The sequence below is a fragment of the Agelaius phoeniceus genome, chromosome 1 (assembly GCF_051311805.1).
Source record: "Agelaius phoeniceus isolate bAgePho1 chromosome 1, bAgePho1.hap1, whole genome shotgun sequence".
Classification (NCBI taxonomy): Eukaryota; Metazoa; Chordata; class Aves; order Passeriformes; family Icteridae; genus Agelaius; species Agelaius phoeniceus.
In genome coordinates, this window is record NC_135265.1 from 64,174,425 (window position 1) to 64,201,932 (window position 27,508).

General features: G+C 39.9%; 1 protein-coding gene across 1 annotated transcript; it reads right to left on the minus strand.

The window, feature by feature from the left end:
- Positions 1 to 3,801: 3,801 nt before the first annotated feature.
- Positions 3,802 to 19,288, minus strand: MCUR1 (mitochondrial calcium uniporter regulator 1). Its single transcript, XM_054646532.2, has 9 exons — positions 18,855 to 19,288; positions 17,717 to 17,827; positions 16,172 to 16,275; positions 13,957 to 14,058; positions 13,203 to 13,244; positions 11,470 to 11,541; positions 7,938 to 7,991; positions 6,652 to 6,766; positions 3,802 to 5,277 (listed from the first exon to the last, which is right to left on the minus strand). Exons 1-9 carry the CDS (start codon positions 19,084 to 19,086, stop codon positions 5,222 to 5,224), a joined length of 888 nt encoding a protein of 295 aa, XP_054502507.2. The 5' UTR covers positions 19,087 to 19,288; the 3' UTR covers positions 3,802 to 5,221.
- Between the last annotated feature and the right edge of the window lie 8,220 nt (positions 19,289 to 27,508).

Consider the following 27,508-nt stretch of genomic DNA (forward strand, 5'->3'; position numbering starts at 1 on the left):
TGTTCATGAGTAGTATTAGTCATGACTCGAATCAAGCTGATATAACTTCAGAATACACCAGGGAACCTAATGAACTTCCAAGAGTTTGACAGGGGGGACGTGGGGTATTTGAAATGTTACACCACATTGACATGCTTCACTATGGGGGTAAACATTGGCTCAAGGTTGATATTTATTTGCTGCAATATTTTCTTACTCATTTCCAGTACTTTTGTTTTCGATACCAGCTAGGCACCCTCCCAAGAAAACCAGAATCTTCCTCCTTGGAAGGGGCAGACTTCAAAGGAACACTGTGCAAACACTGTGTGTTTTCCTCTATGATCTCTATGATCCTCTCACACTGCATGTTTGAGGATCAGGGGTGACTCCTCTGACATAGAACATGAGCCTGAAATAAAGAAGCAACACCACAGCTTTAAAATGTTTAGCAATAGGGTAAAAAATATGTTTTAAGCCAAAGGAAGCTTTCCTAACAAAGACACAGCAGGCCATCTATCTCCAAGGGAGTATGCATTTGTTTTTGCTCAAAGTGACCCCCAAAACTCCAGGCACATATTTGATTGTAAATGAACTGTCTATTTAGAGACTAAAGGAACTGTATTGCTTATACAGAAATCTTTATTCTAAAATTAAAAAAAAAACCCCAACACCCAACAACAAAAACCTCAACAACAAACAACCCTTTAAATTCAAGATCTATATAAATAAAGGAAAAACAATTTAAAAGAAAACATTCATACTTGTAACTAATAAATAATTTTCAAATATATTAAAACATTAAAAAATTATTTTACTGTTTACTTATTTCTTAAAGAGACTTCAAAAAGAAGTTTTGTAAAACAATAAATTGTCTTACAGAGTTCTGATAATTTTTAGAAATCATAATAAAAGTAGTTTACTTGATTCCTGGAAACTCAATGCAGAGATGCAAAACTAAGTCTTGCTCACATCTTGCAGTAGTTCAAGAGAACTAGTTATGTGAATTTACCTAACTTTGCAGATTTAAAACCCCCCAAAATCCCAAACCACATGAAAAACCTCACCAGTTTTCCTGTGCAAGGTCTGCAGATGGTAGCAAGAGTAAGAAGAGAAAAGTCCACTAAAGCAGTATGACTCAAAACATCTTGAAGTACTGTTAATAGCTGCTTGGAGACAGGATTTCACCATTTTTGGAAAGGTCATTTAAGTGAACATTCACAACTAGGAGAAGTGTTATTCTAGTAAACCAAAACATTTGTGGTTGGTAAAATTGAAGCAGATTTCATATCTACATTAAAAATATGTTTCCATTTGTCAACTTGTGGTTTTAAGTACAACTCTACAACATTCTGGGAAATGAATGATGCAAGAAACACTTCTAATAGAGAAGGGGCTAGACTGCATGGGATTTAATAGTAAAAAAATACTTGAAGTAAACAATTTGTCTAATACATACCAGTGAAAGGGAGACCACTCCCTTGTGGACTTTTACTGAAAACAGGAAGGAAACAAAATGGACAAACTCAGGATACTCCCAGTAACATATCACAAGTAAATACAGTTTTGTAAGAACTCTGGATCCCAATTTGTTCTGCAAAACACAAAGAAGCTTTGGTGCAACTCGGGCTTTCCATCAAATGAAATGATTCTCAATTTCCTTCTCCAGAAAAAAATTCTTAAAGAACATCCTGTCTTTGCTATGTAAATGGGGAAATTCACAAGAAAAACTCACAACTAGTGTTTGTACAGACAGACCCTTACTCTTACATGCTCACAATAGAAATGGACTTTTCTTGAAAGCAAATTAGGGCCGGAGCTCAGCTTCAGCTTGACTTAAAGAGAGAACCAAAGAGATCTAACATTTCTGGATTTTTTTTTTAATTCTTTTTTATTTCTTTTTATGCCAGGCAGGAAATGAACAGATAGATGAGATTAAGTCAGTTGGTCAGAGCACAGTGCTAATAATGCCAAGGTTGTGGGTTTGATCCCCATGCAGGCCATTTACCTACGAGCTGGACTTGATGATCCTTGTGGGTCCCTTCCAACTGCAAATATTCTGTGATTTCTGAATCACTGGGGAGCTATTGCAGGTTTTCACAGCTGAAGTGGTTCTTTGGTAAAACAATCTCATTTATTTTTCACTTGCATCTTTTGACAGAGCTCTGAAAATTAAAAATCAAAGCAGAAAAATATCTGTACATTTAGAATTGCTTATGATTCCAATTAGACACAACATACAGCATGATACAGAGTCTTACAGAAACAAATTTGGAAAATTGCCAACTTAGAGCTTTTATTTATTACTTCAGTGATCATTTGACTCTCAACATTCAAGAGCTGTGCATTTGCAGCCCAGAAAGCCAATTGTATCCTGGCTCTATCAAAAACAGCATGGCCAGCAGGGCAAGGGAGGCGATTCTGCCACTCTGCTCTGGTGAGACCAAGGCTGGAGTGCTGCATCTGCCTCTGGGGTCCCAAAATAAGATGGACATAGGCCTACTCAAGCAAACCCAGAAGCCAGGAAGATGCTCAGAGGGCTGGAGCACCTCTCCTATGAAAGGATGAGAGATGGGGCTGTACAGCCTGGAGAAGGCTCTGGAGAGACCTTGCAGCACCTTCTAGTGCCTGAAGAGGGGCTACATGAAAGCTGGAGAGGGACTTTGTACAAAGGCATGTAGTGACAGGACAAGGGGTGATGGCTTTAAACTCAAAGAGCACCAGTTTAGATGAGGTATTAGTAAAATGTTCTTTACTGTGAGCATGGTGGTGCACTGGCACAGGCTGCCCAGAGAAGCTGTGGATGTCCCATCCCTGGCCATTTCCAAGGCAAGGTTGGATGGGGCTTTGAGCAACCTGATCCATGAAAGGTGTCCCTGTCAACAGAAGGGGAGGTGGAACAAGATGATGTTTAAGATCCCTTCCAACACAAACCATTCTGTGATTCTGTAACAGATTCTTGCCTGTACCAAAATGCTCGTTCCTTGAGTTTAAATCTCTTTGTCAGATTTGTATTTGGAAATATATGGAGGGATTTTTCTAAATTTTTGGAAAGCCAATAAATACATGTGGTATATATGATGACACAGTGGTAAGACGAGTAAATAAGAGAAGATTTTGTGTGCTGCACAAAGACTGGGAATAAAAAGCTTTTACACACCCTTGAAGACTTTATGGATTAGGAGACAATAATTATGTTCTATTTATAGTGTATTTTTCCTGAATGACACATTGACTTTATTCCTTGCTTAAACACCAAGAAGTGCTGGTTTGCTGACAGTTTGGTAATTCCAAGATGCTGGTGCTCTATAATCTTTCACTTCCTCCTTCCACCTGCCCAAAATAGAAATTTATTTGCACAGTATCTGTTTTTAGCAGAATAGACCCTATGTTTAAAATTAGTCTTAAACACTTATTTTAGCAACTATTTGTCAGATGCACAAGCCTGCAGGCCAACATGTACTGATTCCATGGACGTATATAGAACCATCTGCCTTGGGAAGATAAGACCAACAGCAAAGTCATTCTAAAAACTGAATTACTGCTTCTCTAATTTGAGAAGGTGTCAAATCCTGTAACTTAGTATATAAAAATAAATTTTTAAACAAAAAAGTGACGTTCTCAAGTATAAATTCATTAATTTAGAGGGGCTGTTAAGTTAGTCTACAATAATAATTTTCCTTATGTTATTTCTCTTCAGCGTCTTGGAGGAGCTGTTGACTTTGCAAATTCTTATCTTCAAAGACTTCATATGAGCAGTGACTTACCTTCAGCCAAAGAGACAATTTTCAAATAAAGTTGCTTTTATAATGAAAACACATCATATTCTATGAAATATTCAAAATTCTTTATTTCAGGCCAGTACAGTATTGTTACAGGCAACCATCTCTTCCTCTGAACTTGCACATGATCAAAGTTGGCACTTTCAACCACAAAAATGTTAAATGGTTATTACAATACAGGCACAAAGTAGCCAAAAAGCTTTACTTTCATTAAGCAAAGCCATTATTGTGCTCTAACAGCATTTATCACCAGTGCATAAAAGCTCCCCTCCTCCCCTAAGCAGAAAGGGAAATTTCCCTTAAGTGAAGGAACACAGATGGCAGCTCGGCTACTAAAACAATCATTTCATCAGTGGAAGAATGACAGATACCTGGATACACTGGACATCTTTCTTCACTGCTTTCAGTGGCACTTCCTGATTCATGTGGGTTTAACATCTTTACAGGTATCCACTGCTGCTTCAATTATTGTCATTACTATCAGAGTTCCAAATTTGAAGAATCAACATGATTTTTTAAGAAATGAAACAGTAAACCCCGCAGAAGACTGTTGGTACTGCAGTTCTCTTGCCTAAGAGCCTGCTTCATAACCACCATTTAAAATCTCTTTCCTTTCTAGAAGCATCAATTCCTTTTCATCAAGAAGGCAGCACCTGAGACACTTTGTATCGCCTAAGGACAAATTAACACAACCAGTGTAGGTTACTGCATTTTCAACTTCCAGTTACAGCGGTAAGGTAAGCAATTAGCATATGGAATGAGTATCAGATACTTACATCTACCAAAGGCAAGTTAGTGACAAAAATCTCTAGAAATACCTTACAAACAAAACCAGCAGCAAACACTGCTATCTTTACACAGGACTCGTTCATGAACACAACCGATTGGGCAGCCATCTGGAAAAAAAGCTGATAGCTATGTTACAAAAATAGCCAAACAAATATTTGATCATAGTAACTGTAAGAACAAGTGTTAGAGGGAGGGAAGTGAGCATGATTCAGATAGCACAAACTCCACTTATACAAGAGTGCCTCCAAGCCACAGAACACGTAGCTTCAGTTTTACACTAATAATAAATACTTCAGTCCAACACATGCAACTGAGTCTGGCCAACCTGCCCAAGCAGGCAATGGAACATAATTCCATTGATTTTCTCTGCAGCATGCAGGCCCACTCCATTGTCAGGAATGCCAGTCTTTGCCTACACGAAGGCAGCAGCAGATGCCCTGCAGCTCAGAATGGAGGGAAACAGCAGAAGCGCTTCTGTCAGAGGTGAGGTTCAATGTTGGCATGGTATGTGCACAGTTTGTTTTTAGGCACGTCTTTGGTTACATTCTCAACACAGTCTGCTTTATAAAATAATAAATAAAACAGTCAAGATTTGGTTAAAAATTCAGGTAAAGATAAAAAACTTCCTTTTTTCAGAATCTCAGGCAAAGAAGTCCCTTTAAATTTGTGTTTTGTTATATCCATAAACGATAAAATCCCAGTGCTACAGTAAGGCATGTAAATACTGAACCTGAAAGAAAATAAAGATGGAAGGAAAATGGCATTAATATTGACATTAAATAACATTAAATCAATACCTCTCAAAACATCTCTTGAGAAAGCAATGTACACATCTTACTACAATACTAAAAGTTCAGTGACTTCCCCACCAAAAGTTCACTTCTCTCCATGTGAGAGATTAAGTTTTTCCTTTACAACAAACCATTTCAAGGTAGGAAGAGTATGAAAAATGACAAATAAGGAGAAAAAAAAAAAAAAGAATGCTGGAAAACTATCAAAAGGCTGAAAGAAACCCTTACTTGCTTACCATTCCAAAAAGATCAATATAACAAGTTACAGATGTAAAACAAGGTAATAAATAATGGAATTAATAAAACACAGTCAAGTATTTAGCAAACAAATGAATGAAAGCCATTTTAAACAAGGCTTATTAGTTTTAATTTTTTTTAATTTCTACTGCAATGAAATAAAAATTTTATTTCAAGACATAAACACAAAATATTTTTGCCTTTGTTTGCAATGGGAGTCCTTCAAACACAATACAAAATATTTTAAATTATTTTTTCTTCCATGTAGAGTTCAACTTGTTTTTGAGTAGGAATGGTAGGGAAAAGAATTTCCTCTCATTTTAATAAAGCACCTTTTATTTTCCATTTTATTGGTTCTCTCTAAATGATATGTCTGAAATACTAGTACTATTGGGCTTATGTCACTGTACTTTTGACAAAGCCCACCATGAAAAAATAATCAGAAAATCTAAATCAGAATAATTTTCTACGGCAAACCTCATTTAATAGTACTGCACGCTCAGTAGTAAAATGTCAAAATGTTTAAATTACCTAGGGCAATAATGTCAGCACACATATATAGTATTTTCTCTAAGCACTTGTGTAAATATGGAAGTTTAAAGAATATGTGGCCTTGAATAGTCAGAAAAACTGAAATGTTCCTTTTTGCACAGAGATCTCCATCAGATGGATGAAGAAATCCTAGAAAATGCATACAGCAGACTGCTTACATAAATTAATTCAAGCACAGAACTTTTTGGTCCTTGTTAACAGGCAGTCTTTCAGATTTCTCACACATATTATTATTAACAGTACAAAGAAGGACAAAAACCTGAAAAAATTCCATGCAAAATACATTTGTGAATCACAGGAAACTTCTTCTGGGTTAAGTACAGAAATAAGGCTGCTAATTTCAAATTTGGTTTGTTGTTTTTTTTTTTTTTTTTTTTTTTTTTTGTTTTTTTGTTTTTGTTTTTGTTTTGTTTTGTTTTATTTTTTTAATAAGGGCCTTTATAAATACAGCCAATTGAGAGTTTGCCAAACATTTAACAATGTTTGGCAGTGTCACCACCAGAGATAACCGCCAGACTCCTTACCTGCTAAGTATTTAATATTATCAAGCTTGTGCGTTTCGAGCATTGTTTTCAGATCTGCAACTTCTGTGTCTATTTTTCTGTCTGTTTGGGTCAGAGCTCGGTCTTGTTGTGCATGCTAGAAAGCAAAGCAACAAAGTGATGCAATTTTAACACTTCCTAGTTTATTTAGAAATTTAACCCATCTCTTCAAGTTGTATTTTTGCTTCCTCTTTAAATACATGTTAATTTGCATTCTTACAGAAGTTACAAAATATTCTGAGTTGGAAGAGATTCACAAGGATCCTAAGTCCAACTCTGCAGTGAATGGCCTGTACAGGGATGAAGTCCACAACCTTGGCATTATTAGCATCATGCTCTAACCAGCTGAGCTAACACAGACCTTATTCAAAGACAACAAGTTCCTTCTTAGCTGATTGTATCCAAGGAACTGAATAATTTGGTGAACCCAGGAAATTTATGTGATTACGTGTTCCTTAAAAAGTAATCTAGAAACTGGCAGAACTGGATGCATTCTTATCTCAATCTAACCGCATAAACATTAACTTCAATCTGTCATTCAGCCCACTGACTAAAGTCACTGCTCAATTTTTACAGCTACTGAGAAGCCTAAGAGCCTCTCATGACTAAGTCATACTGGAGCAGAGATTTATGGATCATTAGAAAAACTGAGAATTGGTCTTGTGTCACAAAAACACGTCTTTGTCTTGCAATGAGTTTTACCACAACATCAGCTACAAATTCAGAATTTGATTATGACAGAAGACAAGATTTCCGCTAAAAAAACATGGGATAGAATTATTAGTCAGAAGAGACTGAAAAATCCAACTCATAAACTAAGAACAACAGCTGCTGAGCTGCTGATAGTTTCAAATCAGCACTAGTGAAACATTGTGAATCAGTTAATGATTTACTGCTAGATGACTTCCGAGGGATAATTCAGGAAACAAAGAGAAGTAGTGGTGCTTGGTAAAAAACTCCTCTAAAACAAAGGCAAATCAGTCTAGCAATGAGTTTCTCCCTAAACACGGGGGAAAGAATTAATTTCACATTGTGAGTGGAATTTCATCTACAAAAAATACTACATGCATGAGGTTTCAAAACAAAGCAACTACTGAACGGCTCATATATACATGCAGAGGGTCTAATAATATATATGAAGGTCTTTTTGTTCTGTAGACACTTAAGCTAAAGTGCCTAAGGACATCACCAAATTCAAAAAGGATACAAGGTCTATAACACAAGTACAAAAAGATTTGCCATGTGATAATCAGCTACTAAGTTCTTACCAATTCCACTATTTCTGTCCTCATTTCAAGTAGTTTTCTTTCATTAAGTGAATACTAGAAGGAGAAAAAAGAAGTTAAACATGATACTGTCCTTAAACTTTTTTTCCCCACTTAAAAGCATGTTTCTTTGTTTCCAGGTTACACAGAACATATAATCTGGACAAGATTATTGTCTTACAGCACTTGGGAGACAGCATTGTAGAGTATCTGCTGTCCTTTTGAAAGCACACTTCAAAAATGTGAAGTGCAACAAGTTCTTCAGACACTCAACTTCCACAAAATCTGTATATATTAGTAAGCAGCCAGAAGAGAGGCTGGCAGCTGTGCGTTTCTGAAAAGCAAGGACCTATGACTCTAAACAGTGACTCTGGCATACAAGCACAATCAAGACTGAACCATCTGCCGCCTTCAGGAAGGGGAGAACTCTTTTAAATCACACCAAACTCAGGTATCAACGAAATGTTCAGCCAGCATCATATGCACTCACAATTTGAATTGTTCTGACCTGTCATTCCATGGTATATTTGTTAAAAACAGAAAATTTGTATCGCATGTGAAGCTTTTTGTATGTGGATCACCAGAAGCTGCGGCTTATTTTTAAGTTATGGCTATTTGGGTTCAAGGAGAAGTTAAATCCAAAATAAGGAATCATACCTTTAAAGCAGGCTACCTTTCTGACTCATGAACTTGATTTACGTTGACACCTATAATGGTTCCTGCCCCACTACTGGAGAAAATAAATTATTCACAGACAACTGATAAAGCACCAGCTTCCAGTGAAGAGTACTAAGGTCATCAGGCACCCATCTCAGAATCCTGAGTTAAACAGCAATAACCTTATCTATTGACATTCCCACGTGGAAAGTCACCTTTATTTTCCTTCACTCTGGAAGGTGATCTAATTTTAACATTAAAATCAGATTAATCTACATAAATGCTTCAGCACTGAAAAACATTCCTTAAAGATCTAGATCTCTGTTTGCACTCTTGACTTTTCTCAAGTTGAAGTTAAAAGACAGCAGGCTGCTACAAACATAGAAAATTATATAAAGACAAATAACAGCATGTCTACAATTAATGGAGTCACTAGATTCTGCAAAATGAAGACAGAGATAAAAAAAAGAAATTCAGACATTTTTTATAAATCCCCATTTTTCAAAGTGTCAAAATGGCAGAATATTTAGAAAATAATCTAAAAAAAATTATGTTTTGGTAGAAATGCAAGAATTGGACCTCACATCAAGGAACTGATCACTCTCAAAAGAACTATGAGAATTAAAATAATTTTATGGACTGAAAGAGTTAATCTGTTTAAATAGATGCAGTTAGCCAAATACACATCTTTGGAATTATTTATATTCTACAAGCTTTCTGGATGTTTCTTTGTTTTGTGTTTAGAACTCTCTAGGTCAGACTCAAGGATTTTACTCTTAGGCTTAAGACAGTGAAATTGGCCTTTTAGTGCAAGCCATCATCACGTCTGTAACAACATAAACATAGTGGATAAAAAAAAAGAAGAAAGGACAAGGCTAAACCTCCCACTCTGAAATTCAACAGGGAGATTTTCCCCTTAAGTCCTTGTTTTTCACAGTGCAGGAAAAATTCAATTTTGTCAGATACATCTTGAGGCTTTTAACACCAAGCTTAGAGACACTGTGATGCATGAACACATAAATATATACAAGTTTTTGTACTGTACTTCAAGTTTTAAATCATATCTGAAGACAAATTACAACATAAAGAGATGTGCACTAAGAAGTGTAGGATTCTCTGAGAAATAAAGTAGAAGAGACTATAAAATAATAAACTATAGAAAATAAAAGATAAAGTGTTTAAAATTTGAAACATTAAGGACTGCCAATATCAGTGTAGGCAAACTAAGAAATCCTCTTTAAGCACTTACTCCACATCAAACTGAAGGATAAGAACATTTTACTTATTGCTTCAAGTTAAAACAATTAACACTTCAGACATTTATCTTCTGAAAAGTAACTTAGTAAGAATGCACTGTAACCTTCAAATATCCTTAGTTTTTTTTTTTCTCAGAAAGCCAGATATTCAGTACTTAGTCACATTACAATTGAAGTAAATATAACAATGATGCTGTGCCGACTATAGAAAATACTGGATTACATCTTTCCCCCAACCCAGCATAAGTGCCACAACCTGCTCCCTATTCAGCTGCCTTTTTCCTCTTCTGTTCACACATTGCGATTAAATGGTGAGGGAGGAAAAAAAAAAGAAAAGAGCAGTTTCCATAGAAACTATGAAATTATAGTTGCACAACAGATTACAAAGTTGGTCAACTTTTTTAAGAGAAAGTTGACATGCAGTTTGCCTTTCCTGGGAGGCAAAATAAAGTTGTGTTCTACACAAAATACCAAAGTCCAGATTCCACAATCCTCCCTACATTAATACACAAGAAAACGCTGCTGCCTAATTTATCACTACTGCTGTGGTGTCATATAAGTTTTGTAAGCCCAAATTGTTGCAAAGCTTATCATATACACAATGACTACATTTCATATGATGATTTTAAAAGTATTAGCATGAAGTATTAACCTTTAAACAAGAAGTCTACCTGCTCAAATTGTACTTTATTCAAGCATCTACCATGGGCTAACAGACTGTTAGTCATTATATTGAGTGCATCTAGTCATTATATTGAACTGCATCTATTTAAACAGATATAATATATATCAACACAGCCATTACCTAAACTAAGCACTCACTATTTCTAGGGGCACACACAGAAGATGATATCTACTTGAACAGTTCTTATTGCCTACATTGAAGATAAGTACTTTAAGTTACATAAACTTGTCCTTATAACACACCTAGGAATAAGGACTGAGAAAGAAATAATAATTTAGAAAAAGTTATTAAAAGATCCTTCAATTTAGAAGATGCCATTTCATTGAGATCCTAAAAGCTACTAAAAAAAAGAATCTATGAGAATAGAACTCTAGAATGTTGTGCATAATTCAAGAACTCATTAATCTTCTAATTTTACATCTACATTACCCTAATTTAAGATTACATAAATTCAGATCTACCAGGTATTTCAAAGCTCAAAAGCAATATGAACCAGGATAACTTACAATTAAAAAAATAAAATTTACAACTAGTTCCACAATAGGTATTTTTTGACAAACTAGATACAGGGAAATGAAACATCTCCAATGATGATTCAACAAAATGTGTAAGCAATAGTAAGCATGTAAATAGATAAAGAAATATAAAACAGAAAACCCTCTAGGCAGCTAGTCAGCATATTAGATTAAATATCTAATATATTTAATTGTAATGTGTTAATCCTGATATTAAAACAAGATCAAAACAGGTAAGACATACAGACCTAAACATGGCACCTTGCATATACCAGCATAAGGATGAGTAACTTGGATTATTACCATCGTGAAGCTGAGTGATACTATAGGTTAGCAGGAAAATGCTCTTTGGGTGAGATGCTCTTACCCAAATTTGGAGATTACTCAGTGTTGAGATGTTTCTAGAAGTAACCAAAACTTACCAGTTCTTTTACTCTGCTCTTCTCCAGGTTTAGGTTTAACTTGTTATCTGCATGAACTTTGGTAATTTCATCCTAATGGGAAAAATTGATAAAGCAGCAAGCAAGATTTTCTGTTTTATCATAAGCAGAAAGAATTGGACAAATACATTTTATCTTTATTTTTATATCTCATTAATAGATCTCCAATTAAGGTATATAATTTTCAGAAGTATTAAGTATTTACAATACTTATAAATAAGTATTTATAATGAGAGCACATCCTCTATAAATGCAGAGAACGTTTCATATATCCTGTAACTCTCTCTGATATCTAGAAACCCAAGTCTGGCTACACCTATAAGTTGGATTTCTTCCATGAAGCAATCTTGATGCTCAAAATAATGTTCAAAGCAGTTTCTCACCTTCCAGTGTAAAAAAGAAAATCTGTTTCCAAAGACTACATCTGTGATTTTTAGAAAAAGCTATAGATATTTGAAAAGTCAGGAAATGTTTACTGCATTTTTAAACATCAAACTTTTAAAAGTTTGATGTTAAGTTTATTAAGTTGTACACTTGCATTTGACTTTATCAATAGCTGTGAGTCCTGCTTTTCCTGGTGACAGGGGGCATTTTAATGCAACCTCCTGGCAGGAATTTCAACCAGCTGACAGTTTGTCATGTGGCAAACTGCTGATCAGATGAATATGTGGGAGAAACAAAAGATTGCTAATGTTCTGGGAGATTCTACTGCTAGAACCAAGTAAGCATTTCTCAAGTAGGCCAATGCCAACTCATTAGGTTAGCATGAACAATAATTACTCAATTTCTGTGTTCGAATTTTGAACTTTAATTGATTTATTATTAGTTGTTATTTCAACAGAATACATTACAGTTTAATAAATCAATAAATAAAAATTTTCCTTGAAGTTTTATATTGTGTCTTTTTGTATGAGCAAACATATAACATAGCCTTGTGAGAATTGAATTTACAGTTGAAAGTAAAATATAAACACATCTAGCTTTTAAGAAAAGATGACTGAGATCCTTGATGCTCTACTAGTGAATTACAATAACTCATTTACATGCAACTAAAACCATAAAATAAATTACAATTCAAAACTTAGATGCCAAATGTATTTTAAAACAGAGTAAGCTTTCTACACAGCCTATTTTCTTGCACTGATCATTTGCTCCCAAACAAATGGGACCAAACATAATGGTCCCAAACTTGGTGGCCTTAAAAAGCCATTAAAATTCTGGACAGGTAACGGGAAAGTCTTTGAAGAAAAAAAACCAAACAAAACCAAAAACAACAACAACAAAAAACCCCAAACAAACAAACAAAAAAAACCCAAAAAACCAAACAATCAAACCCCCACAATTAGTAAGTACTGTGATTTTAAATGTATGCTGCATCTTTAATGTACAGGCAGCCCTAAATGCAGAACTTCACTCAGCCTTAACCATGACATGGCAGCTACTTTCTGAATCTGAATTAAGGACATAAAAGTATCTTCAGTTATATTTTGGTTTGCCTCTTGTACTAGTCACAGTTTCCTGTCCCCATAAATGTGGTATGCATGAAAGTGCCTTTGCTGCAGATCACAGTGTACTGTCAACAGCAATTTCAGTATCACACGTATCATAACAATTAAACACAGCTTAGAAAATGAAATTCTGAAAGTAGCACTTTTTATTTTTTCCAGCTAATTAGACAGGTGTTAATTTTTAATTATATTGGTATGGTATCTTACCGTGACTTGCTTCTTTATCTGTTGGAGCTCAAGTTTTATTTTCTGTGAGAGTATGAAAAAAATTTTAGACTTTATTACTGTATATAAAACCACACTATCTAGAAATCTACAGAATTTGCATCATCAGTAACAGTGACTATAATCCATAATACGAAAAGGCAGGCAAACCAAGCACTATTGCATGTCCTCAGTATGTGTACAGATGAATACCCATGCATGTTTCCTCAGTACTGTGCCCTTCCAAACAACAGCACGAGGCAGAAACCAGCAGTGTCCCACTGGCAGCCATCCTAACGCAGCCCAGGAGGGTGCTGGCTGCTTTTGCCGTAAGGGCTCAGCACTGGCTCATGGGGCACCTCGTGTCCACCAGGTCTTCCCTGCCAAGCTGCTTTCCATTTGGTCACCCGCAGCCTGTCCTGGTGCCTGAGGGTATTCCCCAGGGGCACAACTGGCACTTCCATTTGTTCAACTTCATGTGATTCCTGTCATCCCATTTTCCCAGCTTGCTGACGTCCCCTTGAATGGAAGCACAAATGCCTGGTGTATCAGCAGCTGCTCCCAGCTTTGGATCATCTGCAGACTTGTCAAAAGTGCCCTCTGCTCTGTTCCATCAACAAGGTCATTAATGAAGGTGCCAAACCATCCCAGCCCCAGTCATTTCCTTTGGTACAAGATGCTTTTCTACATCATTATTTAAAAAAAAAAAGAAAAAAGCAAGTTCTAGAATAGAACTTTCCAAGACAGTAATTTTTACCTCATTTTCTGCACGAAGTGCTGAAAATTCACTTTTTTCCAAAATAATCATGTCCTTTTTCACACCAGCAATATGGGACATAACTTGCTGAAGTGCAATTTCCTTTAAAAGACAGAAGAAGACCCTCAGAACATATCACAACTATAATACTTTTCCTCATCTGTGCCTACAAATATGAAGGACTATTTTGGTGCCCTGAAATTTTTAATTCAGCAATTTCAGGTTGATTATCCAAGTTTCAGAAAGCAAGATAGAGTGACAGTGACAAAATAAGCAAGTTAGGCTCAAACGTTGGTAATGTCTGACAAAATTGGCAGTGCTAACACAGATCAGAATAATTCAATTATTAGCCCAGGAAACATTTGCTTCCAAGTCATCAAATTCTTAAGCTAGCAAAGGCATTAGGCAGAGCTGTCTCTGAGCCAAATGAGGAAAGCTGGCCTTCAGACCAAAATTCCTCAGCACAACCATACTCTTCTGTAATTACCTCCTTTCTTGCCTCTCCCTGCAAGGAAGTCTCTGCCTCACTGCTCAGAATCACACAGTGATGCTTTGAATTGCTCTTCTCAGTCCATTACACTGAACTGACAGAAGAAAAACAAGAATTCTCTGCAACTTTCAAGGATGGAAAAGTCTGTAGACATTGTTCTAGAACCTACCCTACCCACACATGCATATAAGAACTGCCTTCTCTACTAAAGATCTTCCTCTAATAAGTAGTCCCTTGCTTTTGGTTCCGGACTAAGACCCCTACAAATTTGACTCAGCGATCTAACTTCAGTTTTGTCACAAAATGCAATTCTACCTTGCAACATTTTATTTCTAAGTAGCATCTAAAGATGCCTCTCCAGGCCACCTGACCACGAGACTTAAAATATGGGTCAGTAATCTGGACATATTACAAAAGGTCTACAGAGAGAGTACTGCATGGACACCTCTTTTCTTACTCCTCAGTGTCTCCAGATTGCTCTTGTTCTCTCTTCTCCTCAGTGGACTCAGCAAACAGAGACCAGAATCTTCCATATTCTTTCTCTTCTTCATGCCTATACATATACACACATGTAAATCTGTTTTTCCCTAAGGTTTTATCTAACCAAGGTAATACATTGATAATAGCTCATCCACAACATTCCAAATCTTCCAATTTTTTGTTCTCTTTCTGCAGAAGACCGTGTGCAATCAAAGGCTATAGGGAAGTAAAAATTTACCATATGGCCCAGTGTTGATGGCACACACAATTCCTGAGCTGCTGTACAAACCTACACATTGCATCTTAATGGCAGAAAGTCACTTGAGGTCAAATCTAAGTCTCAGAAAACATCTACCACCAGTAGCAGCATTAAATCCAACACAAAACAACTTTCATTCAAAAAAGCTAGGCACAGAAGGAGGCTGAGACTGCTTGTTGTAAAATACAACTAACCATGGGAGAAAAGGACCCTTCAACATGGCATTCCCTGAGTAACTGTGGAACAAATTCAGCACAAGAGGAGAATTGCAGGTTTGCCTACAACCTAAAAGGTAGGAAGACTGGCTTGAAACCTCCCTAGGTGGAAAGTTCCACAAAATCCACTTTTGCAATATCCCAGTTTTTAATGAGACACCTTCTGCTAAGACTGTTAAACTACAGAGAGAGCAGCTGCTGTTTCCTCCTGTCTCCAGACAGCAGCCGGGTTATTATGAAACAAGTTGCAGCTTGTGCTCGGAAGGTGACCTGGGGCTGTGACCCCAGGCTCACAGAGCAGCCTCAGGAGGTTGTATTCTAATACAACATAAATGTCACTGGGAGACAGAGATAAACAAACAAGTACTATATAAGAGGATGGTAAATAACTGAGGGGATCTGTACTTCCTTCTTACAAGTCTACAAAAGAAATGTAGAAATTCAAGTCCATGCACTGAATACCTCTTATGACTGTCTAAGAGTTCTCAGTAACTTTGTGTCCTGTTACTGTAAGGTTGAAAGTAAAAAACTACTTGTGGTTTGCACACCAACCCACAGTACTAAAATATCCAGGTCCATCACAACACTTTGGTAACTACCTGATAAACTCAAGACAAAATGAACCAGTCAATAGATACAGAGGAATGTTTGCTCTTCACCTTCAAACTTTTAAAATGCAGTATATAACAGTAATAAATAGCAACACATATTTCATTAGTAGGCATACAAGGCTTTAATTTATTTTAACCCCACCACTGCCTCTGATCTAACCTGCTGTACTTTGGTGACCATGTCCTTGTAAATCATATCCAGGTTGGTGTTCATGATTTTCACTAATGCAGATACAATGACCTCCGACTGCTGAGTGGTGAACCCTAAGCGAAACAAAGAGTGACATTCAGAGAGAGATCCAAGTCTGGACAGTTTACAGAAATGCCACTTGCTCATAATCAGCACCAAATTACAACAAATGTCACTTTTGAAAGATAATAAAACACAGAACTCTTGATCCAGCACTAACAAAAGAACACAGTCAGTACCTGCAAGTTTCCCCACCCCAAAACCATGTCTGTGACATAGGATGACCGCTTCCAAGTACAGCACAATTATACTATCAGCAGGATAAAGAGGGAGCTCTCCAGAGTTATTCTGGAATGCCATCTCTCACATGTGGTTATTTCCATGAGCAAGCAAGAATTCTGACTCTGAAAAGCAGCTACGTCATTATACTATAAAATTCAATGCCACTGAAGAGGTACAAAACTCAACCACTAAAACCACAGCCAGCTGTCCTGATTTTAGGTCTACCAGCTTCTGAGTGCCTATTACAAACTTTTTGAACTGAATATACTGGAAACTATATTAAAACACTGTCCCTAAAAATACCTTCACATTTTCCACCCTCAAAATGTAGGAGTAAAAGTGTCACGAACAAGAGTTAATCATTATGAAAAGAAACACTTGCAAAAGCGTGATTATTTAAAACTCACCAGCAGTTCAGCATCAGCAAGCACAGCTGAGAGCAAGTCACTTTCAGTAGCTGAGCTGATATAAAAGTTTACTACCACTAAAAGGCTCCCTCTCCTCTTATCCTCATGACACTCTGACCTGTGCTCACTCAACTGATCCAGCAACTCATTAAACTAGTGTTTCAGAATACCAAACAAGAAAAAGAGCTGGAGAGTTTCCTGAGAAGCTCCTGGCCCATGGAAAAAGAAGAAAACACCTGGCAGGGAAGGGGACTGGGATCTCCATTTTAGGAATGAAGAACTGTTACAAGTCACTTCAGCTGTACTGAGCTTCACCTTAGGGTACCTCTCCCACCTCTGCATTGAATTAAAAATTATCTATTCCATTATCTATATTTTAGCATAATACTATTTTTAGAGTATTCTATGCTCTATCCTAAAAGCTGCACTGTACAAAGTAGTCCATATTCCATCCAATTGTAACACATTGGTGCATATTCCAGGTGTACTATCCTAAATACGAAGGAATCCAATTAAAACATTTTAAATCACTGCCTTGAAGGCTCTGGGATTCTTTGCTCTCAGTTCTTAAAATTTCATTTTTTCTTAGCATTTTCAAGTACCAATAGGGTAAAAATTATTCCAAACAAAGTTATATAAGCTCACTGTTTCCTTTTTGAAGCCCAAGAAAACCCCCTATGTCCCTTCCTAGTATATAGATAAGCCTCCAAAAATCCATAAAAATCAAGGTGTAACACTGCATGTCAAGGAAAAGTAAAAAACTTTGTAAACTAAAAAACCACTCAAAAAAACCATTAAAAATAGCTACTTGTTTCAAACAAATTACCTTTTTCTTCCAAGAGGCATACCAGTGCATGAGTGTCAAAATAAAGCCTCCTATTTCCCAGTAAGGAAATGTTCTCTTTGCCTTGTAAAGATGATACAGAGATGCTTGCATCTGTGGGGGGGAAAAAAAAAGTTATTTCTTAAGAAAGAATATTTTATCAACGTTTGCTTTCCAGGAGTTTCCTTACTACCCAGAATGTTTTTCACTTATGACAAAATAATTTGTGTTGAGACTACCACAGCCTGCTTGGAAGTGAAAAGACATCTGATCAATAAATTCTATGTGCAAGAGCTGAAAAACAGGATACTACACTACTGCTCCCCTTACAAGAGCTCTCCAGGAATACAATATTCTGGAAAAAAATCCCTCCAGTTGACAGGGTCCTGCAGCTGTTCTTTTACTGGAATCACCTCAGGAGGTGGGACCTGTGAGCACTTCAAAGGTGGAGGGCTAAATCCACACACCCTGTCCTTTCTTTGTTAAAGAAGTGAACTTTCATCACTTGCCATTTAGGAGAAAAGTAATCACTCACAATTTACCATTTACCGTTTTTGAAGAAAATACTTTCAACACTGAAAGCCAATCTAAGACAGTGCGTTGTTTCCACTGGGATTTGTAGTGTATAAACAACCCTGACAGAATGAACGTGAGGTGGGGCATGAGCTGATCTGCCAAGAGGCACAATATAAAATCAATTAGGTTGGAAAAGACCTTCGCGATCATCGACTCCAACCTTTGACCAACACCAACCACGCTGTGAACCAGACCATGGCACTGAGAGCCGCGTCCTTAAACGCCCCTAGGGACGGTGACTCCACCACCTCTCTGGGCGGCCCAGTCCATACTCCAGCCGCCTTTTCTGTGAAGAAATTCTTCCTAATGTCCAACCTAAACCTCTCCTGGCACAGCTTGAGGCTATGTTCTCTTATCCTGTCGCTGGCTGTCTCGGCGAAGAGGCTGCCCTGCACTTCGCTACACCCCCGTTTCGAGCAGCTCAAGAGAGCGATCAGGTCCCCCCTGTGCCTCCTTTTCTCCAGGCTAAACAGCGCCAGCTCCCTCAGCTGCTCTGCGGACCCTTCCCTACGCCCGGTGCCCGAACTCCCTGTGCTCTCAGAACGCCCCATGCCCACGGGCTCACCCCGCTCCCCGCGCTGCCGCCGGCTCCCGCCGCTCCTTCGCCACACGGCGCTGCCACCGGGGCCCGGCTGCGCTACGGGCGGGCACCGCCAGTCGCCGAGGCAGCGGCGCGCGGGGGACACGGGCGCGCGGCCGTCACGTGAGGCGCCGTCCGAGCCGCGAGGCCGCGGCCGCAACAGCAGCAGCAGCAGCGCGCGCCCCCCGCCGCTCGCGGCCGCCTGGACCCCGACCATGGCCGCACCACCCGGTCCCGACGGCGGAAAAGGGGACGGGAAGGAGGGAAACCGCTGCTGCCGCTGCTGTCGTCGCCACTACTGCGATGCCATCGCTGAGCACAAGCCGTCCCGGCGGCTCACTTCCGCCACAGGCGCCGTCCCGCTTCCGCCTCCGGGACGCGGCCAAACACGGCAGGTGACGCTGCCAGGGACGGTGATTGATTCTACGGCTCACGGAGCGGGCGCGCCGAGAAGAGCGGCGCGGGCGGGCCGGGTTCCGGAGGGGCGGTGCTTGCGAGGGCGGGGCGGGCTCGATGCGGTGGAGATGGACACTCCCCCGCTCACAGAACCATGAAATCGTCGGATCGGCAAGGCTGGAAGAGACCTTTGAGATCATCCAGTCTGAAGGGAATGAAGGGCTTGTCTTTACAAACAAACTGTGGACCTTCTGGTAAATAAAGCTAGATACTGAGAGATTAAAGAAACAATGGGAAGGATTCCACTTATTGATAAATTGAATGAAAGATTTGTATTTACAAACAAACTGTAGGTCTGCTGATGAATAAAATGGAATACTGAGAGATGAAAGAAACAATGGAAAGAAGCATAAATTCCGTAAGGAATTCCACTAATTGACACAAGGAAAAGACAAAGGGGAGGTTGAAGACATTAGAAGGGGGTCTTAGGTATTAGGCATTTCTGGGAATCTGTACCTCTCAAGTATCCCAGCCAGTGGGGAAAGAGAGAGGGAAATGCAGGTGGGAAATTAAGATTAAAAGGAGGCAGTGCCCTCCAAAAATTTGGGAGACCCCAGGGGAAATGCCCCATGACCTCTCCCTTTATTAGAATAAAGTAATGGGACTCCTCTGTCTCCTTTTTGGACATAAACCTCTGGTGTTTGTGGATTAATTTTCCTGACAAGTCCTACCATCAGTGCTGCATTTCTGCTGTAACCCCTAAACCACTAAACCAGACAAACAATTTCAGACAGAACTTGTCACTCTGCAATGGGACTGAGATTTTGGGGCTTGAAGTTATTAACCAAGTAAAGCCTGGGATTGGGCAACTTGGTGGGTCTAGAACCTTAACAACTGAACAGGTGCTGTAAGCACTAGAGTGGGTCAGGCGTGCTGTTTGTTTGGTTCTGCCAAAAATACAGGTTTCTGGGAAATATGGGAAAACATGTTTTTTTCTATGTGCTGTTGTTAAGACACATTACTTAATATTTGTAGGAAATTAATAGGAGATGAAGTTGGTTCATCCCACTGCCATTTTCTCCAGGCAGCACTTACTTCAGAGCAAGCTGATAGTTTTCCTGTTAAATACAAATTCACAAAAGAAAACACATGGCACCTTGTCTTCTTCCTACTAGAATCAATGATTACAGCAAATCAGCATGAAGATGGCATCATTCAGGTGTGTCTATATAAACACAAAGATGGGTGACTTACCAGGGCACATGGCAGCATCACAGCAGCACAGCAGTGTCTCTGCAGCCGAGAGTGCATGTACGCAAGGCCAGCAGGTCTTCAGCAGCACCCTCTTCCAGATGCTGTGGTGATAAAGCAGAACAGTAGAAGCCCTTGGTGTTCTTACAAAACAAACTATAAATATTACTTCTGCATATCAGAGCGTCCTGGTTCAGGGCAAATTTTGGAGAGAACTCCCAAAGGGGTTCCTGTAGAAAGCAGATTCAATCAGCCCCTCCTCCAACCAGTTTGGGAAAAAAACACCTCCTTGGAGAAAAATGGAAAAAACTGTTTATTAAACAATAAAACATAAACAACATTCAACAATAAAACCTCTTGCCACTCCAAAAGAGAGACAAACTCAGCAAAGTCCCCTTGGTGGGCTGTAGCTCAGCTCACTCATTCTCTTATCAGTCCCTCCGGTTCTGGAAATGCCATGGCCCAGGCCTCGCCCAGTGGACCACAGGTGTGAGCTGCTGGTGCTCTTCTGGGTGTTCAGTTCAGAGCAGGTTAAACAGCTTCAAAGAAAAGGGAAAAAAATCCAGGGAATTTCTTTGCCTCAGCTAGCTAAAACTACCTAAAAGCCAAGGAGAGCTCTGTCCCGCTATCTATCCATCCACAGACAACACAGTCCAGGAGCAGGAATGTGGAGGAGTGAGTGCAGTGTCTGAAAACTGTGCGCTTCTTCTCTCCCCCCTTCACTCTCTGGGACAAGTCTTAAAGGTGCAAAACTTATTATTCAGCATAAACAGAACAGATGATTGGGGATATAGTCAACCCAGGACACAGAGAGATATCATATAGTCAACCCAGGACACAGAGAGATATCATTATGCTTGCAGGCTGCATGAACAGCCATGTCTTAAACCACTTGCACTGTGGATGGTCAGGGACATCAGTGGGCTGACTCACACAGCAGTGTTTGTTTTCATTGTAAGCAAAAGCAGAAATGTGCCTAATAAGTTCACTGCATCTGCTTGGCTGTTCCATGAACACTGCCTGGCAGTAGCACAGCACTGATTGCTGACATTTGTGAGTCTGCAAGCAATTGTCTTTTCATTCTATAGATGATTCAGAAACTGGTGCAGTGTATTTTCTTTGATGCTTTCTTCAATGGTCCCTTTCAAAGCCCTGCACTTGTTACGACAATTGGAAGGCAAAACTATGACTGCTGAAGTATCTTCTTTTATATCATTTGCCAGTTTGCATTTTGCAGTTGTTTTTTGTGCCTGGACATGATGGCAGATAATGGGTGCAAGAAGTGCTGTACAGATGGAGGCTCCGACTGCAACTGGAGCCAGCCCCATCAGGGTCAGATGCACCCACACATGCTGGCTATCACACAGTGCTGCTTTTCATCTTCTCTCATGAAAGCAAGTCACTACCACGAGCTACAGAGATCTCCTAGGGCAGATGACTTTGTGTCAGAGATCAACATTTTCATTTTTTTCCCTTTCCAGTGTCATGTCACCGGGTTGAGGGAGGTGATTCTCTCCCTCTACTCAGCTCTTGTGGAACCCCACCTGGAGGGGTCCCCAATGGATAAAGGACATTGACCTGCCCGAGTTAGTCCAGAGTAAGGTCATGGACACAATCAGGGGGCTGGAGAACCTCTTTTATATAAGAACAGGCTGAAAGAATTGTGATTGTTCACCCTGAAGAAGAGGGGGCTCCAGGGAGAGCTTGTAGCACCTTCTAGTACCTAAAGGGAATCCACAAGAAAGATGAGGAGACTCTAATTACAAGGGCATTACAGGACGGGGGGAATGACTTTAAATTTAAAAGATAATTGGTTTAGATTAGATATTAGTAAAAAATTCTTTACTGTGAGGGTGGTGAAGCACTGGGATTGGTTGCCCAGAGAGGCCATGGATGCCCCATCCCTGGCAGTGCTCAAAGCCAGGTTGGATGGAGCTTTGAGCAACCTGGTCTAATGGAAGATGTTCCTGCCCATGGCAGGGGGGCTGAACCAGATGCCTTTCAGCATTCCAACCTTCCATGATTCTATGATTTCCACATCCTATTTTTGACCATTTTTTGCATGTTGGAGACTCTTGTGTACTATGAGCAGATAGATTCCCTGCATTCTGGAGGCACCTTCAGGAGGTTATATTAGCTTCAGAGTTATCAGTTTTGGTAACTGAGCACTGGGAACTAATTTCTGCATGAAAAGGCAGAAATGGTGTAGTTGCAATTCAGGAGAGTCAACAGGACAAAAAACTTATTGCTATTTCATGATTGTAAGTTGCTTAATGCTTGACTTTAATCTATCCATTACCCCTTGATAGCCAATAGACCCTGCTTAAAGACTATAAATGAAGCAAATGCTTTGTGTCCTGAAAACTTCATCCCTGCAGGCACACAACATTCACTGTTCTATGGAGTTACAACCCCCTCGGCTGTAAAAGTGAGATCTGCAGAGAAAGAACAAGTGGTGAATGACCTTAGAAACTAGGGTAACAGAAATGGCAAAGTAATGCAAAGTGCAAAATAAGGACTAATTACAACATCTTCTGTACTTCTAGGTGAAAACTGAAGGAGGTAAAGTGAGCTCTGGGACCTATTAGTTGACCCAGCAATGTGCTATGGCTTCAAGGAAAGCAAATGTAACCCCAAGGTGTATCAAGTTGGATATTTTCAGTGGTTCACATGGAAAGTTTCATTGACCCTTGAGTATAATGTAATTTCAAGTATGAAATACAGTTCTGGTAACTTCAGTAAAGATGAATCCAATTGAAACTGAGACCCTTGTGTAAACAGGATAATTAAGGGGAGTGAAGCATCCTTTCAGTCACAGATGATTAAAAAGAAACTGGCTTGTTTAACTAAGCAAAACAAAGCTTGAGAGTGGTTCTTGTTTGCATTTGTAAGCAAAACGGGTGAGTAAAAGTAAAAAATAAAAGAAGAACTACTGTTTATGTGAAAGTACATTACTGGTAAAAGAACATTTGGTGTAAAATGGCTGTAAAAAATTGTAGATTGGAAATTAATAGATTTTTGCTCAGCAGTACAGCTTGTGAAAAGCTTCTCCACAGGAACCAGGAGGGATCAAAACCTGAAATCAGTTCTTAGATGAGTGTGGTCTGCTTGGGAAAGGGATTTTACCATACAGTTCCCTATAATAGCATGGGACTGGTTCCTGTACCCTTGCATAAATTCTCTGCTGTTGAGGTTCTTCACTTTGCACCTCAAGCATCTGGGACTAGCCACTGTCAGAGACAGACTAATGAGCTAGAAGTACCACAAGTGCAATCCAAAATAGCCTTAACTAGTACTGTCACCTACTTAAAATATTTTAACACAGTAATTGTATAGAGTTCAGGGGGATTAAGAGCTGCCAGGGGTGACGAATGCCCCAAACCATTCTTAATTCTAAATGGGAAAAGCTAAAAACCTCCCAGCATGGAAAAGAATGAGGGTCACCAGTGCATGAATGCTTTCCCACATTGAATGGAAGAAAAGTACTGTAACAGCTTTCACATGATATGCAAAAGATAAGGTGCATTTTGAGTAATTTCAGTGCTGTTATGTCAGGAATGAGTGTGCTCCAGTGATTTTAAAGTGAAGGCAGCACCCAAAATACCGAAGGCAGAAAATGAGAAGATACTATTGTTTTCCTTACCTACACAGATAATAATTTTAAATGCTCAAAGTCTTCTCTTTGATTCTTTTCAGGGGGGATGCATAAGTGAAGTTTCTCTGTTATTTTGTTCTCTTTTTAGGGGAGAACTGGTGAGTATGAGATTTCTCCCGTTGTACTTGTTTATGCACACAATCGGGTATAGGTGGCTTGTAAGGAAGAAAGGATCGCTGAGGAATGAAGCCAAAAGGATGCTACCCGTAGGTGGCAGCAGTAACTGCTGCTGGTGCTGCCTGTCAGTGCAGCTCCAATTCAGCCTTGGGACCCGGACGAGGTTTAAACCAATTGACCTGATCCTCTGAGTCGCTAAACAGCTACTCCACAGATCTTAAAATGGGGTCATGCACCGAACTCCTTGCAGAAACCACCAGCAGAGTGTATCTCCCTGGAAGCTAGTTCAATTGCCAGAAATAACCCTGCTGTGATTCCTTGAAGGAAGGAGGTATAATATTTATTCAAGTGCTGTGGTTGACAGCAGAGTAAGAAATGGCATTTATATTAGAATATTAAATCCTGCTATATTCTCATCTGATGTGTTTTTCCTGTAGAATGAACAGATAAATACCATCTGTGTTTAAAGCTATCAAAACTGAGTGCCATTACAATGGAGGACAATTTGGACCAATATCCCTTCCTGCTAACCCAAGAATTACCTTGTATACAAAATATTTATGCATTCACCACCTTTGACTCAATAAAGGCAGGAGGAATTGTTGTCATGATATAGAAGGGCAGCAGCAGCTGCTTCTGACTGCTGTGTGCAGGAAGACAGAAGTAAGGGATGCTATTATCCATAGGGGTTTCTTATTTTTATTTTTACATGCTGGGAATCATATAAGTTGCAAATAAGAATTTCATGTCTCCACAACCCTGGACTTAATTCTTTCCTAAAGGAGTCCTGCAGTGGGATTGCCAGGCAGGACTTTCTGTGCTGCTTTTTAATTGCTCCTCAGAAATCTGATTCATTCTGGCAGATTTGAAAAAAATATATCATTTCCAGGCAAGTGAAAAGGGAAAGAGTAGATTGGAATTTGGGGCTCATCTCTACTGGTGAAACCTTTCCTCCCTAGGGATTATTGTGCGTTGACTTTTTAACTTTCTGGAAATGCATCTATTATTTACAGTTTTTCCCAGGTATCTCAGGCAGGGCAGTGCAAATATACAAGACAAAGTCAGCAGCCTATGTGTGCTTTTTAAGAAGGACATGATATGCTGTGAAGAGAATTAGGATCAGGAGCCGTGTGATGGTGTGTGCAAGGATGCATGAGAAATCTGTGTGTGCTGCCAGCAGTTTTAAAGATTTACCACTGTCATATGAGGACAGCAATACTGTAGTAGCCTCTGGTGTAGCAGGCATTGTGTGCAGTGCAAAAAGTATGGATTTAAGGGAAGATTTTAAGGAGGAGGCAGAAAAGAGGCTTTGTGGAGTAGTCCAGAAGTGTCTTCAGGTGTGAATGTGCAAAAGAAATATTAGAAGAGATAGCAGTAGGTAAAAATGTCTGTAGAGGGGACAAACATGAAGGTGAAAGGAGGACAGATGAGATGAGGCATCCTGCTCAATGCATAATTTCAGCAGCCAGGTGGCGACTCTGTGCCACAGGCCCCCAAACAGCAACCCCAGCCCTTTTCCCTGGTAAACAAAACTCACCAGCCCAGGTTCCTGATGGCAGAATGCAGCAGCCACTTGGCACCGTCAAAGCAGCCTGAGTTTCAAGTGGTGCCAGCTTGGGTCTGTGAGGCATCCTGCTCAATGCGGAATTTCAGCAGCCAGCCAGCCACTCTGGGCCACAGGCCCCTGAACACCAATGCCGGCCCTTTTCCCTGGGAAACAAAAGTCAGCAGCCTCTGGTTCCTGATTGCAGATTGCAGGAGCCACTTGGCACTGTCATACCAGCCCCACTTACAAGTGGTGCCAGCTTGGGTCTGGGAGGTATCCTGCACAATGCAGGAGTTCAGGAGCCAACCAGACCCCTGGGGCCGCAGGCTCTCGAACACCAATGCCAGCCCTTTTCCCTGGCGAACAAAACTCATCAGGTCCGGTTCCTGATGGCAGATTGCAGGAGAACCTTGGCACTGGCAAAGCAGTGTTGGCACTGTGCTGGAACTGGTGCCAGCTTGAGTCTGTGAGGCATCCTGCACAATGCGTAATTTTAGCAGCCAGCCGGCCACTCTGGGCCACAGGTCCCCAGACAGCAACCCCGGCCCTTTTCCCTGGGAAACAAAAGTCACCAGCCTCTGGTTCCTGATTGCAGATTGCAGGAGCCACTTGGCACTGGCAAGCAGCCTGAGTCAACACTGGTGCCAGCTTGGGTCTGGAGGCATCGTGCGCAATGTGGAAGTTCAGCAGACAACCGGCTGCCCAGGGCCACAGTCTGTACACCAACGCTGGCCCTTTTCCCTGGGAAACAAAACTCACCAGCCCAGGTTCCTGATGGCAGATTGCAGGAGCCACTTGGCACTGTCAAACCAGCCTGAGTTTCAAGTGGTGCCAGCATGGTTTGAAAGACAGGCTGAGAATATGTTGAGAGTATATGACAGACCCAGAGCTGAAGCTGTGTTAGCTCTGTGTGATGCAGCTGGGAGAACAATAGGGAAAGACAACAAAGGGGGTTGGAGGAATCTGAATATGGGCCAGGGCACTGATGGTAGCAGTGATATTTTGTACTGGGCTGAGGGGCTAAAATGGATGTCAGGCAAGATTTGGTCTGTCACGTAAAGAAGGGAAGAGGCAGATGTAGGGAAGGGAAATGGAGGTGAAAAGTGGATGGCTGTTTCGTGCTTTTCATTATTTTGTGAGACAGTTAAGCAGTGAATCAATTATGATACTAAGCAATTGTGTAGATAATGAGTTAAGCAATGAGGCAGTTATACAGCAAATCATTTCTGATATTAAATAAAAATGGGGAGAATCAACAGCAATATGAATCAATTATGCAGAGAACTATTACCGAAGTCAGTCGGTTAAGAAGAGAAACAGTTATACAGCAAGAGAATGAATGAATTAATTATCAAGTGGGACCATAATGCTGATAATTAATTATGAAGAATCTTCCTTTGTGATAAGGGGCATGTCTGAGGCAGCTTCATGCACAGAAAAAAAATCCAAAAAAAATTCATAAAAACAGGTGCAAAACTAATGAAGACGCAAGTCCTGCACCAGTTGTCAGAGCCTTTGTAACATCCTCTCATCTGTCTCTTTGGGCTAGACTAACCCGTGTTGCAGTAGGTTCTGAAGCCATTGCAGAAGCAGAGCAAAGGGAGCCTGTTTCTCCACCAAGCCTCCCTTCACTGGGAACGTGGACATGAGATAAAGGAAGGTCAGAGATGACTC